Consider the following 19,429-nt stretch of genomic DNA (forward strand, 5'->3'; position numbering starts at 1 on the left):
AGTGATGCATTTCCGTGCATGTTTCAATGTAAAGGTGACAAATAAAGCTAATCTTTCTGTTATTTCTTTCATACTTCTGTCTTCATTCATCCCCTTCTACCTACATCTGTTCCAGCCAGATGAATGTGTGATCAACAAACCTTTGGTGCTCTCTTTCGGCCACCACACTCTTAAGTCATTCAATTTCATTTGGTTCTGATAGAACCTCATCAAACTGAAACTTTGTTTCTTCCTCCGCAGATATACTCTATCTGCTTAGTATTTCTAGCATTTTTTGTTTTTAATTACAGGAATGGGACTGGCTGCATCAGATGGGCTGACTAGCCCCTTGCGATTCTTTTAAGAATGGATGATTAAGTGGAGGATGGTTGCATATCATCAATCATGTGCTTAAAATGGTTCACGCTGACTCACTGAAACAATACCTCACAGCGATCTCCACTCGGGTGCCTAAACGCGCGCCGTGCCGGAAAGCTCAAGGGTAAAGTCCCGGGCGTGAGCGCCGGCGGCTGGGGGCTGGCGGTGGTGGACGGGTGGGATGCGAGTCAGCCGGGGACTGGGGGGGCGCTGCTGAGTGACGGTCACGTGGGGGCACCACGGCACGGGAGGAAGAGCCTCGGTCTGGGCCAGGTCCACCACCTAGAGAAGGAGCTGACGGCGAGGGCAGGGCGGGGCGGGGCGCGCTGCTGCTGTGCGTCGATGGAGGATTCGCCCTCTCGTTAGCCTCGGCCCGTGATCGAAAACCACTCTTCTTTTCTGGGCTGGGGGGAAGAAAACGGCCAGCCAACGCGACCTCGCACCATGTCCCGCGCCGTGATGTCGAGCCAGCAGAAGATCGCAGAGAAGCTGACAATCCTGAACGACAGGGGGATTGGTATGCTGACCCGAATTTATAACATCAAAAAGGTGGGTGCTGCTGCCAGGGACGAGGAGAAGGTGCTCCTGGCCAGGCACAGGATGACCAACCGGCCTGTACTTCCCATCTGACCATTCTTGCTTTATTTTCCCGTCCAAATTTACCCCTTATCTATATAATACATGATGGTTCCCAATGCCCGGCCTGCAGTGATTCCAATCTGACGCCTTGTGCACAAAACCAGTGGAGGATTATTTGAGTTTAAATTCCGGCTTCTTTTTGTATGTGTGTGTGTGTCAATGCATCACAGAGTAATGCCTGTTTATTTTCTTTTTCGCAGTGTAATAAGGTAGAAGAGTTGGCCTTCGTCTTGGGAGACGTTTGTGCCTGTTGAATTAGGTGTAAATTTTGACCCACCGATATTTTACGCTGTTAATTTTTCAGTAAGACCACTTTCAGTTGAAGTCAATAATGTCCAGTGAGATCAGGAACACTGCATAAATATTGTGATCGTCAGAAATTGACGGTATTTTTATTTTCCACAGAAAGGTGTTTACTAAATATGCATTTGAAAATCGCGAATAGTTCATTAAGTTCCGAAGATGTGTTTTATGATCATGCAGTTGTAGTTTGAAAATGGTGTAATAATTTGCGATTCATCGTTTGGTTTTGCTGTGTTATTTAACGATATATTAGGAACAGGTGATTTTTAATAATCAGTGCCCTCTTAAGTTTAAATTGGTCATGTAAAATTGAACTAGATCAGTAAGCCCTTAGAAATCAAAGGAAGCCCATTGAGGTGGTTTTTTTGGCCGGATGTGTGGCTTCTGATTGCGTTTCATAGAGGAAGTAGTAGAAAATCGCACACGCTCGTAGACAACTGCTTCGTGGGAATATGTGTCCATATTTTTAAGTAAGCGATTTGCCTAACACGGATCGACAGAATCCTCCAGCTGGATGAAGTTTATTTGCCAATGCCTCAACAGAGAAAAAACAGGATGCTAATATATGGCCACATCTATACGGTACTTTTGACGTAATACACTTAGGGAAAACATTATACATAAAGGTGTCATTCACTGATTGTTTTAATCTGCAAGGGATTGTTATTAGATTATTTTAAATGGATTTGGTGCAGTGTTAATTTTTAAATTTAGCTAAATTGAATATGCGCATTGACATTGTTATGACTTGTAACTTTTTAGAAGTGCCTTATTTTCGAATTTCTGTTTATACAACTGCATGCAAGATAGTACCAAATAAAGCGCAAAAAATTATGTTAAAGTAATGGGAGTTTAAGCAGAAAATTGTATATTTTAAATTATAAATGCATTTATCAAAAGACTTGGTCTCAGTTCTTCACCTTGCATGGATTTGTTTGTTTTCATTGCATTGAAATCCTAATATAGACGCAAAGTGGTGTTGTAGTTTAGGTTTTTCTTAATGTCTGTTGCGCACTTCTAGGGTCGAATTACATAACTAAAATAAACAAAGCCCCAGAGTTTCTTCAAATTTTTAATCACTTTGAAAACTTCACAAAATGTCCAGGTTTTACTTGTCCTTCTCATAGTTTATTTGCTATTTTGTACAGGGTCAATAACTTCAATTATAATTTTAAAAAAATAGACTGTGCTGGATCACGATAAGCACGAAAATTGTCAGAATATTGCTAGAATGCTTTACATTTTGTGGAACAGCATGCCTACATAAATTTGACCTTGAATGCACATACTTTGTATTAGTGCAAATTTCTTAGACTATGATACTGATTTGTTACTTTGAGTTATGGATCAGGACACTGCTCAGTCACTTTAAGCTGCAATGTTTTAAGGAATAATTGTGTTTACAGTTTTATTTTTTATATATAGTGTGTACAATGGTGTTAGAAAGTTTGTGAACCCGTTAGAATTTTCTGCTTCTGCATAAATATGACTTAGAATGTGATCAGATGTTCATGTCCTAAAACTAAATAAAGAGAACCCAATCAAATGAATGACACAAAAATATATACTTGTTCATTTATTGAGAAAAATAATCCAATTTTACATGTGTTTGCTGGAAAAAGTATGTGGACCTTCGCTTTCAGTAACTGGTGTGACCCTTCCCCCCCCCCACCCCCCACCCCCCACCCTTTGTATAGCAATAACTTCAACCAAACATTTCTGGTAACTGTTGATCACTCTTGCACGTTGGCTTGGAGGAATTTTAGACCATTCCCCCATACAGAACTGATTCAGTTCATCAGTATTTCTGGGGTACCTTGCATGAACAGCCCTCTTCAAGTCATGCCACAGCATCTCAATTGGGTTAAGATCTTGTCTCTGACTTGGCCATTTCAAAACATATTTTCTTTTTAAACCATTCTGTTGTTAATTTACTTTTGTATTTCAGATCATTGTCTTGTTGTTCTATTAATCTTCAGGTGACAGACCACTATCCTGACATTCTCCTGTAAAATGTCCTGATACAATTTTGAATCCATTGTTCCCTCAATGATTGCAAGATGTCCAGGCCCTGAGGCAGCAAAGCAGCCCCAAGCTATGATGCTACCAAGCTTCACAGTTGGGATGAGATTTTGGTGTTGGTGTGCAGTGCCCCTCTTCGTCCAAACAGTGTGCATTTCTGCCAAAAAGTTCAACTTTTATCTTATCTGTACACAGAATATTATCCCAGAAGCATTGTAGAACATCCGGCTGAACATCTTTGCAAACTTGAGATGTGCAGCAATTTTTTATTTTTTTGGAGGGCAGTGGTTTCATCTGTGGTGCCTTTCAAGAACACCGTTCTTATTCGTTGCATCTCTTATAATGGGCACGTGAGCAGAGACTTTAGCAAGTTCTAGAGATTTCTGTAAGTCTTTTGCTGTTACCCTTGGGTTCTTTTTCACCTCCTTCAGCACTGCACATTTGTACTCTTGGTGTGATTTTTTTTTTTGCAGGACACCTACTCTGAGGGAGAGGTAGCAACACCACTGAATTTCCTCCATTTGGAGACAATTTCTCTTACTGTGGATTGATGAAGACACTCAGGTCATTGGAAATGCTTTTTTAGCCTTTACCAGTTTCGTGCATCTCTACAATTCTTATTCCAAGGTCCTCTGAAAGTTGTTTTGATCGAGGCATGGTGCACATAAAGAGATCTTTCTTGAGAAGAGCAGGCTCTGTCAATAACCTGACTTTGTGTGTCTTTTTTAAAGGGCAGGGCACCTCTACAACCCACACCTCCAATCTCAACTCATCAATTGGAACACCTGGCTTCAAATAGCTTTTGTAGTAGGCATTACCCCAGAGGTTCACACACTTTTTTTGAACCTAGACTGTGATTGTTTAAATGGTGTACTCCATAATACGTATCCCCATCTCTGGCAGTGTTCAGGGCTTTGTTCATCATGTCAGTAGCTTCCTCTCGGTTTTCATGACTATCAGTCATACAGATCCTGGGTGGAGACTCGGGAATACCATCGGATTCGGATGTAAAAGAATTCTTCACTGCTGTTTCCGTAACAATTTTGTTTTACCACTTGGGGTTGTTAGCCCAGAGCTGAACCCCTGAACCTGGAGGACTGGTGGACCACTCTTAGTCTGCCTTCTAACCTTTGACCTGTTTGGCATGGGTAGTCATAATCATACTTATTGATCCTGGGGGAAATTGGTTTTCTTTACAGTTGCACCATAAATAATAAGTAGTAATAGAACCATAAATAGTTATATAGTAATATGTAAATTATGCCAGTAAATTATGAAATAAGTCCAGGACCAGCCTATTGGCTCAGGGTGTCTGACCCTCCAAGGGAGGAGTTGTAAAGTTTGATGGCCACAGGCAGGAATGACTTCCTATGGTGCTCTGTGCTGCATCTCGGTGGAATGAGTCTGACCGAGAGCAAAACCATAATGCCCTGACTTCAGCCAACATAGCTCTCCGGGTCATTGGGGCATGCAAACCTCCAAACCATGACATGGTTGTGGTCCTCCTAATTGGATGGCACACATTCCACATCATCCCTTTTCTTCAAAAGAGACCAAAAATAGTGTGGTAGTGTTCATGGGTTGGTTCATTGTCCATTCAGAAATCTAATGTTGGATGGAAAGAAGCTGTTCCTAAAACATTGAGTGTGTGTCTTCAGGCTCTTGTACCTTCTTCCTCATGGCAATAATTGTAAGAAGGTATATCCTGGGTGAAGGGAGCATGAAATTCTAAGTAAATTTATTATCAAAGTACATATGTCTCCATATACAATCCTGAGATTCATTTTCTTGTGGGCATACTCATTTTATCTGCAATGCCCTGGTTCACATCTTTACTGTGATACTGTAGGTATTTCATTTAACAGCTCTGTAAGAGCAGTTTGTTCTGCTTTCAGCCTGTTTAGGTTATTGTTGAAGATAAGGGATGATGTGGAATGTGTGCAATCCAATCAGTGGGAGGTTTTTGTTGGTGAGGGACAATAAGGTTGGTCTTGGGCTTTTGTCCGAGAAGAGATGAGGAGAGAAGACGCTGGGGAGACAGGTGGTAGCATACGATCTGGTGGGAAACCTGTTTGTTCGAGATGAATTAAGGGGTAGTAGAGGTATAATTTGTCCATCTGTGCTCATCACCCCATCCTTGACTAAGCTGTTCCACCGTGAGCACGATCTGTTATGAGTCAACATGATGCTTTCAGATCAGGTCATGCATAGCACATACCTCTTCCGCACCGCTCAGGTGTGTTTCAGGGGTGCAGGGGCTAGTGACCCTTGTGCCTGTTTTGTGTTCTTTCGCTGAGCAGCAGTGAATCATCTGATTGGTCTACCAGAGTTCTCTTCGGGAACAAGTTGACTTGATCAGCATTTCTGATCTGGCTATTGTTCATGATTGCACTTAATTTAAAAAAAAAAGCAACGATCAGGAAGTGGTGTGGGCTTTCACGCTGACTGAGGACCCAGTCTGTGAGTGACAGAAGTTCAAGGTGAGCTCCAACTTGTGCTCATTTGACTGTTTAATTAGAATGGGCCTTTTTCTTATTCTTTACTAACCCTTCAGTTAAGATCCGTAAATATAATTCCTTTAATTGTATGCCGTGTACTGCCTGTTATTTCGTGGCATTAGTTTGTAACAGACAAGTGACACAGCATCCACACAAACCAAGATTTGGGGTGGGATCCCAATGTGAAAAAGACTAAGGAGCTGGTGGTAGATCTGAGGAGAGCTAAGGTACCGGTGACCCCTGTTTCCATCGAGGGGGTCAGTGTGGACATGGTGGAGGATTACAAATACCTGGGGATATGAATTGACAATAAACTGGACTGGTCTAAGAACACTGAGGCTGTCTACAAGAAGGGTCAGAGCCGTCTCTTTTTCCTGAGGAGACTGAGGTCCTTTAACATCTGCTGGACGATGCTGAGGATGTTCTACGAGTCTGTGGTGGCCAGTGCTATCATGTTTGCTGTTGTGTGCTGGGGCAGCAGGCTGAGGGTAGCAGACACCAACAGAATCAACAAACTCATTCCTAAGGCCAGTGATGTTGTGGGGATGGAACTGGACTCTCACGGTGGTGTCTGAAAAGAGGATGCTGTCTAAGTTGCATGCCATCTTGGTCAATGTCTTCCATCCACTACATAATGTACTGGGTGGGCACAGGAGTACATTCAGCCAGAGACTCATTCCTCCAAGATGCAGCACAGAGCGTCATAGGAAGTCATTCCTGCCTGTGGCCATCAAACTTTACAACTCCTCCCTTGGAGGGTCAGACATCCTGAGCCGATAGGCTGGTCCTGGATTTATTTCATAATTTACTGGCATAATTTACATATTACTATTTAACTATTTATGGTTCTATTACTATTTATTATTTATGGTGCAACTGTAACAAAAACCAATTTCCCCCGGGATCAATAAAGTATGACTATGATCCGGTGTGCCTCAATCTCTAATGTTTGGCGGAGCTGGAAGTTGCCCTCCCTAGACTTGCACAGCCAAGGAAACTGGGGTGTTTCATATCCATAACAGAATAAATGAAAGACCGCACCAGCATGGGTATTCAAACTCTGTGCAAAAAAAACGAGTGTAAATACAAAAAGAAAGAAATATTAATAATAACTATCAAGAGCATGAGATAAAGAGTCCTTGAAAGTAAGTCCACGGGTTGTGTGAAAATTTGAATGATGAGGCAGGTGAAGTTATCCCTTTGGTTCAAGAGCCCGATGATTGAGGAGTAATAACTGTCCCTGAAACTGCTGGTGTGAGTCCTGAGGCTCTCTGATGGCAGCATGACCTGGTGGGGATCCCTGATGATAGATGCTGCTTTCCTGAGTCAACGCTCTGTGTTCAGTGGTGGAGAGGGCTTTACCCGTGATGGACTGGGCTATATCAACTACTTTTTGCAGGTTTCTCTGGTCAAGGTTTCCATACCAGTTAATATACTCTCCATCACACATCTATAGAAGTTTGACAAAGTTTTAGATGTCATGCCGAATTTTTGCTCAATCTTAAGGAAGTCGAGTCACTGCTGTGCTTTCTTTGTAATTGCACTTGTGTGCTGGACCAGGACAGGTCTTTTGAATTGATCGCACTGAGGAATTTAAAGTTGCTAACCCTCTCCACCTCTGATCCCCTGATGAGGACTGTCTTATGGACATGCGGTTCCTCTTCCTGAACCCACTAATCAGCTCCTTGGTCTTGCTGACATTGAGTAAGAGATTTTTGTTGGGGCACCACTCAGCCAGATTTTCAATCTCCTTCCTATGTGTGCTGATTCATCACCACCTTTGATTCTGTCTACAACAGTGGTGTTGTCAGCAAACTTGAATATGGCTTTGGAGCTGTGCTTAGCCTCAAGTCATAGGTGTAAGGGGAGTAGAGTCAGGGACAATGCTCACGGACTTGTGGTGCAGCTGTGCTGATGGTGATTGTAGAGGAGATGTTGCTAACCTAGGCTAACTGGGGTCTGCAAGTGAGAAAATCTAAGGTCCAATTGCACAAGGAGGCATTGAGCTTATTGATTCGTTTTGAGAGGATGATAGTATTGAATGCTGAGTTGTAGTTGATAAAGAGCATTCTGATGTATGCCTCTTTGGTGTCCAGATGTTCCAGGATTGAGTGAAGTTCCAATGAGATGGCATCTCCTGTGGGCCTGTTTTTCTTATAAGTAAATTGGAGTGGATGCAAGTCACTTCTCAGGCAGAAGTTGATATGTTTCAGCACCAACCTCTCAAAACATGTCATCACTGTGGATGTAAGTGCTACACTGGACAATAGTCATAGTGGCAGGTCACTAGGCTTTTCTTGGGCACCAATACAATTGAAGCCTGCTTGAAGTAGGTGGGTACCTTGGACTGCTGAAGTGAGGGATTAAAGATCTCAGTGAACACTCCGGCCAGTTGATCAGCATAGGTCTTTAGTACTTGGCTTGGGACCCCATCTGGGCTGGATGCTTTTTGTGGGTTCACCCTACTGAAGGCTGCTTGCACGTCGGCTTGGAGACTGAAATCACAGGATCATTGGGGGCTGTGGGAGTTAGTGATAGTTCTTCCATAACGATGGATGCTACCATTTTGAGGCGACAATGTTTGAAAATGCCCTCAATGATGGGAAAGCTGAGATTGCAACCTTCTGCAGCTTTTTCTGATCTTGTGCAGTGGTCAGACTGAAGTTGAGTGCAAGGTTAATTCGGTATAGGGCAGAAAGCCAAGCTTTGAATGTATTTGGTGAAAAGTCAGGAAAGTGTCCATTGAAACTGTGGAACCAGGAGGTGATACAGAAAGGAATAAGCATTAGGAAAAAGCTGAGGAAGAGATGGATATCTGTAGCCTGAATTACATATTAATATAGCAATGTTTCCAGGGTTGTTTTTCAATATATAAACAATGTCTGTTTATGTTTATTTCAAACATAAAAGCATTCTGCTTCATATATTGGCTGATCACAATTCTCATCCTTATTTTCCAAACCGTTCAGCTCAAAATTGAGCATGTTTTAAAACGGCAATACATACTTGGAGAAATGATTCAATATATTTTCATGTTAAAATGGAAGATACTACTTATGCTTCTACTAATTATAACAAACTGTACTGCAAGTCTTTCACACTTTAAGTCTTTAGTAATTGTGCAGACACAAAGATATCTGTCCTGTCTGTGGTCATCTGTAATGCAATCCCATGCCCTCGGGCTCATAATGCTGCTGTCTGCCTTTTATCTTCAAATTGTTGTTTTAGTATATCCTGTCTCTTTCACAAACAGTGCTTGGTTGTCATTTTTCACATGTGCCATAAGATCATCCTCAGTGGTGTGCATTCTACTTTTGTGTCTTCCTGACCGCATGCTTTTTTTGCAAGCATCTCGTGCACTGTGCTGAACCGTTTTGTTTGATTTGCATTTATTGTATGTTTCATATGGTATATTTATGTGGATTTTTCCAAGAGCTTCAGTGGGCTGCGTTCTTTTGTGAGTATCGTTTTCTACAAACGTAGTTTTGGATTACTTATTCATATTTTGTTTTTCTGGCAATCAAGCAATTTGATAAATGCTGATTTTGTTTTTCCTCCTCCTCTTTAAATATTAAAGTGGCTCATGATTTGTGTTCCTGCTAACCTTTACAATTGCTGGTATAATCATGCTAAACTTGAGGGCCAATTTTATGGGCACTAAACCAAAAATTAGCTCACCCAAATCAGTGTTGATCTCTTAAAGGGCAGCAACATTGTGGGTGTTGCAGATATTGTTAGATCCTTTGAAGCTTTTTTGATCTAGAGTCACTTTAACGAATGACATGATGTGTTGGAGATCTAATTCCAAAAATTTCCAGTGCTTTGTTGCAAGAGGAAGTGGAGAAGCAGGATCCTTTATCCAGGTAGTTGAATTAGCATGTGCTCTCAAGATGATGGATGGAGGAAAAGGCTCAAAAACCTTAATAAGTAATGGTATTTGTAATGACTTTGCACATGGTCAAAGTCCACATATACATATTCAAATGCACTATCTCAGTGCGTCATGAACATCGGACATTTTTCAATGTACCACCCTTGGAGCTTGTTCCCCAGTGGTCTATAATTGACTGTTAGCACCCAGTGTTTATCATTCCATTTTACACAGTGAACTCCATCATAGTCAACATAAGATCTTGATACCTTGTATTGCTGTACCTTGTATAAGCTGCCCAGGATCTAGGATATCATGTTTAAACTGCTGTCACGCTGCAGTATACCTCGGCCAATCGGCAGTATGTTATCCCAACTGAGCATGAGGATTTCTGCAGTGAAGTAAGTTGTCTCTAGAGCACAAACTTGCTTTCCAGTGAAAGATTCATGATTTGGCCATTTGCTCTCCATTGGTATTTTGTCTGTCGCTTTTCAATTTGCTACCATAGACTGCTCTTGCCTGTGGAAAGTAGAATGGCCTGTTGCTGGTCTCCTCAGTTCCAGGACTGTTGAAGATTGTCCACTGAAGCCACTGTACATTTTCTACTATGTATTGTATTAGCTTTCCATTTAATACATAATCCTCTGGCCCATAATGCTGTTGTCTGACTTTTATTTTCTAATAGGCAACGGGGTGACCCGTTGGGGCACCCTTTGAGAGAAGGGTAGTGCAATCTGATGTGACCAGATGAACATTAAAGTTTCCTGAATGCTTTTGGTATCGCTTTGCTTTGGAAACTGAGGTAGAAAACCTCAGTTTATTAAAGAAGAACAACACGTAGCAAAGCAAATATAGCTCCTCTTTGTTTAACGAAGGACACTTTTGATGGCATCATTTCTGGTTTATTTGCCACCCTTGTGCCTCTCGTTGTCATTCTGGAGATGTGCAGTCCTTTCATCCCCTGTCTCTTCATCTCTTCTGCTGCTGTTTGTTGTTTGTCTCTATGCCTCTCCTCCTTTGTCTGTTCTTCTCTCATCTTTTTTTGTCCTGACTCTTTGATCCTGGAGTTGTGCGGCCCTGACCTCATCCGATTCTTGTTCTCTTCCTCTTCTTGCCGCTTACCGATGATGTTTGGCGTCATCTCTTGACCATAATGTCCCCCTTCCCTTTCCATGTGGCATAATCAGGCTGATCTTTTTTTTTACCTTATTGCCGGATAGAAAATACGAAACAGTACCACCAAAGGATGCTGATTATTCTTGATGTGGTTGGCGCTCTCCTAAATGGACATGATATAGTCACTGCTGTCCTTTGACTGCAGCAAGGGGTTTTATGGGTGTCTCGAAGTACGTCGTTAAATAAGATTTAATTATCTCTTATTGATGGGTGGCAGTTAGATCTGTCCCAGTCCTGCACATGATGGTGATTAGCAGAATGTGACCCCTCGAAATAAAGCTGCCCTGCCCTTTTGCTTTGGTAGGTGTCGCTGCTGAGGCTGGCCGTGCACATGCGTCGGGCTGTCGTGTCCCGATTTCCATGATGGCCAATCGGCTTGCGGGTGAAAGCCATCCTGTTGATTTTTGGTGAATGGGCAATTTTATACGAATATATAACCCTGAACTTTGCCTGCATTCTGTAAGTTAGCACATTTTAATTCGATTTAGCCGAAAAAAGTGCCGCTGTAATGTACTGTTTGCGCTAATTGGAGGGCACAAAGAGACAGACGGAGCATGAGAGTTTTAATAGTATATAGATAGATTGTGCACTTGAGACATTGGGTTTTCATTACATGAGCTGATACTTCTCTATGGTCTGTTTTGATTCATGAAACTGCATTGAAATGTTAGTTTTGTCTTAGCTTTTATTTTTTATTGTATAAGTGATATGGGCAACAACAAAAAGAAGGATGAATGTCGAATTGAGGTTGGAGCAATTGCTGGTATCTCAGCTGGGTCAGAAAACCATTGTCTGGGTTAATCCCTCTTGATCAATTATTTACCAAAATGGTCACCAAATGTTGAAGTCAGCGCAAGTCCTTTGCATGGTTTTGAGCATTACAATATTCTTTCAAAACAGTCCCGCAGGGGAAATATTTAAGCTAATCCTATCTTTAATTGAATTTAGTATAGCAGCATAACTATGATAGATATGTTGTGCATTTGTGGATTGCTCATTAGTCATGAGTTGTAAGAAAGTAGCCCTTATCATTGATAGCTGTTCTTTGATATTTTGAAATGCTTTATGCAAATAAGAGGATTGCTTCAAAATAAATGCATATTAACTCTGGCCTGGATTGCAGACATGTCCCTTGTCTTTGATAATGAACTGGTGGATTTTCAGGGAATGGAATTAGCTTCTTGTAATCTAGTGCTGCTGAGTTAAAGACAGAGCCTGGACATTGGCTTTCTGCACTGCGGGCAATGCTGCAATCATTGAGAAGCTGTGTGTTTGCTCAGCCTGGTGCTTTCTGGGAAGTGCGAATGGAATATCATCAACACTGTTTGATTAGAGAGCAATATGAAGTGGACAAAAAACTGTTGTGAATACCTCTGGCATGGTGATCAGAAATTGACAGATATAGTTACTACTGTCATTCCTGACTACTTGAGTTTGCAGTTTTACCTGAAGCTGGTGTAAGCTAACAGTGAGAATTTCTAAATGCACTGTCTTTCACATTGTTCTTTGAGTTTGAGTAGCAGAGTTATTTCTGAATGAGTGTGATCTATGTTGAGAGGCATTCTCTAGCAATTGTCCTCCTATACTTTCTCCTGATTTTGCTACCTCCAGGCCTTTCCCTGCTCTGTGTCTTCTGCTTATTGCGGTACACCGTTACAGTGGAAATGTTAATTAGTACATCTTGAAACACTGGTATATATAAATCCCTTGAAACAAAGGCAGATTCGTTCAGAATTGTTTCATCCGCCAAGAGGCATCAGTCAACAATGAGCAAAGTCACCACTCAGGCGCTGGGTATTGGTAGCAGTGAAGAGAAGGTGAAATATGTATAATTTGCTAAGTGCCTCAATGTATGGCTGTATCACCTCCAGCACGATTGCATGTAAATCGGGAAGTGGTGATGGTGTAGGCAGGGCTGGGGAATAGACTTAGTTTATTATTGTCTCATGTACTGAGATACAGTGCAAAGCTTGTCTTGCATACTGTTCATACAGATCAGATCATTACAGTGCATTGAGGTAGGACAAAGTAAAACAATAACAATGCAGAATAAAGTATAGAAGCTACAGAGGAAGAATAATGCAGGTAAACAAGTTGTAAGATCATAAGAGTAGCGAGCTGAGGATACAACTTTGTGGAACACCAGTATTTGGAATAATTAGCAGTCACGTTGCTGCCTGTTTTTACTAATTTGTGGTCTTTTTTGTCAGGAAATCAAAAATTCATTTGCAAAGGGGAGATGCTGACTCGCAGGACCCAAAGTTTGGTAATAAGTTTGCTTGGAATTGTAGCATTGAAAGCAGAGCTATAACAGAATGATTATACTAGGAGTAATGAATGGATCTGCAGGAAGCAATTTGCAACAAACCATACGCCAGTACCATCTCGCAGAGTATCACATGGAATGAAGGAGAAAGGACCTTTCAAATAGCCATATGATCTTGGATCTTCTACGCCATGTGGTTTCATTGAATGATTTCCGCAGGAAAATGGATATGTAACCAAATATAGCTATTATCAGGATATTGACATTAGTGTCCTTTAACTTGCTCCTGACATTGCTGTGCATTGCTAACCCAGACTTCAAGAGGGATGTCTGTGAATTCCATCCTTCGAACCTATAATACCTGATTCATTGTGGGATGTGTGGCATAAATGAACACGTGGATTTTGGTTGCTATTTTCCATTTGGTTCAATACCCACAATATATGGGAAGGTGTGATTTGGCACTATATAATTGAATAATGCAATCTTGCATGCAACGCACAACCTAAGCAGTTTTTTGTTTGAAAGGTGGCCCCTAATCATGAATGCTAATTCTAATTGGAGCTTTCCCAAAAGATCGTTTTTTCTTGTGTAACAGGAAGAGAGAATTTCAGGGAGTGCTTCCTTTTCTAATTATTATTCACCCTGCTAAATTGTTTAAGGAGTGTCCTTTGATTGGTTGTGAGATATGCCAAATGGAAAGCTAACTTGTTCCAGGTTCTGTGCAGTTTTCCTTTTTGGACACGGGTTATTTTTGAGTAGGACATTATAAAGAAGTGACTCAGAATAAAGTATAATTAAAAATGTCAATAATACTGGAGAATTCTCATTTTACAAAGACGTTCATGAGTTTCAGCAAAAATGATTCCATCATTGAGATGAAATCTGTACTATTATGATACTTGAGATATTTTGAAGAAAGAGACTGGCACAATTTAATTTTTCTTTATAGTATTAAGCAACAAAGGACATCACTGGAATTCAGCTGTCTTAATGCTAAATGGTTCACTCATGTTTATGTAGAAGTTAAAGAACATGCCTTATTAAGCAATAAACTCCAAATTGGTGTCTGTTCTTGAATGTTAACTATAGCAGTAGCATCAAGTGTTAATGGTGCATTATTAGAATTAGAACAGCTGTTGTAAGTGAACACAATAGTGGACTCTTAAAACCAGTACTTTTATCTTATTAAAATTTGAAATGCAGGTCCCTGCTTGTTTTTTTTCTCGCAATTAAATGTTGAGTTAGATGTTTAATATTTGCTATTTTGAACCCCATAGAAATATAATGGTTACAGATGCTAGATGCTAGATGCAAAGATCAAAGTAGTAAAGCCTTAATTTACAGCTGAAGTTAATATATCAACTGCCAGGGTTTATTTGATTTTTCTAGTTGTTATGTAGAATTGTTTCAGAATATTTGAATCAAAAATATTTTTTTTGCTCCAACCACCCCACCCCCACCCCCCAAGAAGCTTTGGGCTTGTAATTGGGTATAGTTCAAGCCTTTCGTGGGTAATGATTTTATTACAAAGATTAAATGAGATGGATGTTAAAATTCTCCTTGAATGCATGTATTGAACCACATATATTGACTACCTTGAATCAATGTGACAGTTTAAAGTGACTTTATGACTTAGTAACTGCGTGTAAGTATTTTGAATAATTGAATTTAAGTGGTAAATCCTGAAGATTATATACAGTATTCATCTAATAAGTTACTTTTTGTGTGTGTAGGGGGGGAAGCAAATATGCTATGTATTGAATTTTTAAAAGCAATAATCCTTTAACACCAACACACATCAAAGTTGCTGGTGAACGCAGCAGGCCAAGCAGCATCTGTAGGAAGAGGTGCAGTCCACGTTTCAGGCCGAGACCCTTCGTCAGGACCCTGACGAAGGGTCTCGGCCTGAAACGTGGACTGCACCTCTTCCTACAGATGCTGCTTGGCCTGCTGCGTTCACCAGCAACTTTGTGTGTTGCTTGAATTTCCAGCATCTGCAGAATTCCTGTTGTAATCCTTTAACACTATATTTTACTAATTATGGATAGATTTTCAGACTTTGAAACTAGGTTTCAGTCAGAAGTGGTCTCGAAGTATCTGATTTAGACTTGAATGAAGCAACTTTCTGAACATTGTTTTAATTTGTTTGTCATTAGGTGTACTGTTCACGCGTGTTATGAATAATGTGTGAATTTTAAGTACAATTTGAGCATTTGGCTTACTTTTGCTGGTTTGTTTTAAATAGCCTGAACTTTCACCATTTCTATAAATTTCAAATCTGAGAATTTTTAATAAAATAACTGAAATATCTGGTTTATTTTCACATCACTCTTTGATCTGTTAGGTAATTCTAACTCATTTTAAATGTCATAGAATGGACATAACTCGGATATGAATGAATCTTGGGTTATGATTAGTGCCATGTATAATTAGCAGAATAGCAGAAGCCTCTGGTGCTGATAATAGGTTACAATGACATGCTATGGTCAACCCTCCATGGATATAACAATTTCTATGTAAGTTTTGTCTTCTGTGCTTCAACTTGTCAAAACAAGCAATGGCTTGCATTTGATTTATTACCGCCTTTACTGGCTTTGGAGTTTTCTCACTATTCACAGCAGCTGGTACTGAGTGGTTATCATTGAAGCATAATCTGGAGGGTTCTCAGTATAACCACCTATTCTTGCAGCATGGATTGCAGACCCAGCTCATGTTCCTGATTCCAGTGTTACCGTCCCCAGCCATATCTCCATTTGCACACCTAGCCTGCACACTGATCAGTGATATTTTACTACATGCCAGCCCAAGATGTCCAAATAAATTTATTTATAGCAAGCAGAATTCACTGAACAGCACAGGGCCTGGGCTCAGGAAGAACAAGTGGTGCTTGTTGAATTCCCTGAAAACATGGTTAACCTCATGAGTGTGTAAATTTTCATACAGTGAGTCAGCAGATGAATGTAGGTATGTTGGCTGTTCACTGTATAACCCCAGCATTCAGAAAGCTGTGCCATTTGGATTATATTAACAATGCCTTGCCTATATACTTGTCATTACACAAATTACAAAAGTTAGTAGAATAGCCATTACTGAGTTGACATTTGTTATTTGTTTTTTTTATCGTGGACAACTTTTGCAAACACTTACATACTCATTTAACATGCTGTCCTGTAAAAGTGAGGTCAGACATTTGCGATTTATATTAACCAAGTTTAAGCTGACACATTTAGTGTTTAGGTTAATTTGCTAGTTTTATATATTTTCCCTGCACAGTAATTTTAGTTGTCAGTCTGTCCTCATTACCATAGACAATTTGTAAATTGTTCAAGCATTATTGGGGCTCATTTTCATTTGGTTCTGGGCAACATGGCAGTGAATTTGCTAGGTGGTGATAACAAATCCACTGGAAACTAATGATTCAGTCATCTTCTTTGCAACTCAATCAGATTAGAAGTACTTTATCATATCTACTTGCATATCATTCAGCTTTGTAAAACGCCAATTTGTTTTGTTGTTTAGGTTTAAGATTTAAATTAGGGAAAGGATTATCAATTAAAGTAGGCAGCCACAATTTTGGTTTCTATTCTCCAAATTTGTTATCAAATTTAAAACTTCAGTTTATTCTTTTCACCTTTTAGTTAAGCTGATGATAAAGATACTGCTGCCCTTGGTACAGTCTGGAAGCCCTTAATATAAATCACCACCCCTCTTTCACCCTTACCCCCGCCTCCAACCATAGTTGCAGTTCACCATTTGCTGCATTGTAGTGCAGTGTCTGATATAACTATGAAAGAAAAAATGCCAGTTTCTGATTCTTTGTGGATGCAGGGTACTGAAAACGGACACAGATGAAAGCAATTTTACACTCTTGTTGCAATTTTTTTTTGTACACAATCCTTTAGCAGTGCTGTTTTTGTGTCCCTCTTAAATCAAGTATAAAAGAAAAATTAGATCGACATTTTGTTGCTATAGTAAATACAACACCAGTAACCCGATTTAAAAGCTTGAAACCAAATGCCATTCTAAGTTGTTTTGACTTAACTTTAAGTGAAATGCACATGCTAAAATTGTAGTGGTAAAATTGCTTTGAAAACTCGGCTTTGGGCAGGGTCTGTGTTCATTGTTTTAGTGTAAATCTATACTAAATAATGTTTAACATCTAGATTGAAAATTATTTTAACATTTTCTTTAAATTATTTTGTCTAAATTGTCTTTAATTGCATGTACATTGTCTTTAACTCTAAACAATTTTTGCCTAATTTCTCAGCTGTCCTGCATGCCTTCTTTGAAGTGGTTTTGCATGTGATGTCTGGAAATGTGGGTTCAACCTTACCAGTAATATTATTAATGTATGGTGTTAGTATAAATTTGACCTTCTTCAGTTGAAATGGAAGCATGAGTACTTTGAGTTTTTCCCTGATTTCATGTCAGAAAATAATCTGATCTTTAGCTAATACTTTGTCTTGAATTATATGCATTTTTCCTTTCATGTAGGCATTTAAAGTATTATTCCTTACTTTGTGTAGAGGCATGTCACATGTTGGAAACTTGTATTTTTACATGTGTTCTCTTTTTCTGTTACAATGCTTCCACAGCAAGGACAAGTTTGGAAGGTTTGCAAAGCTTTTCACCTTCCCTCTGCTATCAGACCAATCTCATCACCCATGTCTTTTCTCTCCACAATTTATAGGCCAATGGATGAGCTTGAGAAATCAATGACTAGAACCATTCATATAATTATAGTCACAGCACAAGGCTCAGATAATAAACAATCTAAATTCTTGCTGATCTTGATTAATTAAATAAATTTTCCTTGACTAATTATACAGCAAATGCGGAATCTTAGTGTTCAGATGTTTTCTCCATTAAGTGGTTAGGTGTGATTTATTATTGATAAGCATAACAGCATCACCATTGCTATTTATAAAGTTGGAAATCTGCAGTCTGTTAGTTTTGAATAACTTGTTTTTATTCCTATATCATTAGATTTAAAACAAAATGCTCCTTTCTTTTGGGAGTGAACCATTTCACTCAGTGCTATACAGCTGCTTTCTATAATATTCTGTAGCACATTCCTTATTCTCTATCACCCATTGCATTCTTCAGTTGTGGTGATCACTTGCACTTGCCTCATTCTATCACCTCTTCACTAAGATGTATTGAAATTTCTTAATTTCACTGAATAGTTTGATTGTAATTATTCGTGTAAGATATTCTATGATCCTAATATCATTTGTTTGTTGCAGGCTTGTGGAGATCCAAAGGCAAAGCCATCATATTTAATTGACAAAAACTTGGAATCTGCTGTCAAATACATCGTCAAAAAGTTTCCGGTTGTTGATACTCGCAACAACAGTGTAAGTATGAACTTTCAAGAACTTGTGTACAATGCCTGATGTCTAATTTGCATTGTCATACAAACTAAAGAGAAGTGGATTTTGTTTTCTGACTAATCCACAGGCTTTTGTGATTTCAACATTAGTGAATCATAATATCCACCCTTTGTAATATGAAACTGGCAGCATCTTTTTGGATGTGCACATGGAGTAGTTAAATGTTTAAGTTGCTGCCGTATGTGCAGCACCATAGAGTGTACCTTCTGAAACGTTTTCCAAATTAGCCTTACAAGTTCAAGATTGCTTAATGTCATTTGCAATGGACAAGTGTAAAGGAGAGCAGAATGTTACTGTGAGCCTGATGCAGCACAAAAAGAAACACAATAAGATAAAACACCATTTTAAAAGATGCAGTAAACACATAAGATAGCTTGTATAAATTGATTGTCTGTTCATCAAGCGACGCTAGGCACAGGAGTATCTGTACATAAGGTGAATCTGACAGGAAATGATAAAATAGTGGTGGTAGGGTGGGTTAGGGTTGATCAGTATTACTGTTTGGAGAAAGCAATTGTTTTTGAGTCTGGTGGCCCTAGAGAGAATGCCTACGTAGCTTCCTCCCTGATGGAGCTGGTACAAACAGTCTATAAGCAGGGTGGGTGGGATCATTCATGATATTGTTTTTATTTCTGTTGGTGATTTGAGAAATATTTAAGATATATTCTTGCTGTAAAATCGCTGGAGCATTTTGTATTCCATTGCATGAATTGAACTTCTATGTATAGCACTGTAAAGATCTGAATTTATTTATCATGTGTAGATCGAAACATACAGTGAAGTACATCGAAAGATACAGTGAAGTACAGTAAACTAGATGCCTTGTCAATTTCTAGCCCCAAAATATAAATTTTGTGTATATGGATTATAAATCCTTCAAAATATGGATTGAAATTTTATT

At 39.6% G+C, this 19,429-nt stretch overlaps 1 protein-coding gene across 3 annotated transcripts in view; it reads left to right on the forward strand.

Moving 5' to 3' along the window:
• Positions 1–611: 611 nt before the first annotated feature.
• The window catches only part of nckap1 (NCK-associated protein 1), a 154,274-nt gene continuing 135,456 nt past the window's right edge, over positions 612–19,429 (forward strand). For all 3 annotated transcript variants that reach the window (XM_072261729.1, XM_072261731.1, XM_072261730.1), the window contains exons 1-2: positions 612–906; positions 18,382–18,492. In XM_072261729.1, coding sequence (XP_072117830.1) covers positions 802–906; positions 18,382–18,492 — 216 coding nt within the window. In that variant the 5' untranslated portion in view covers positions 612–801. The remainder of the gene's footprint in view (positions 907–18,381; positions 18,493–19,429) is intronic.

This window comes from Mobula birostris, chromosome 6 (assembly GCF_030028105.1).
Source record: "Mobula birostris isolate sMobBir1 chromosome 6, sMobBir1.hap1, whole genome shotgun sequence".
Taxonomy (NCBI): Eukaryota; Metazoa; Chordata; class Chondrichthyes; order Myliobatiformes; family Myliobatidae; genus Mobula; species Mobula birostris.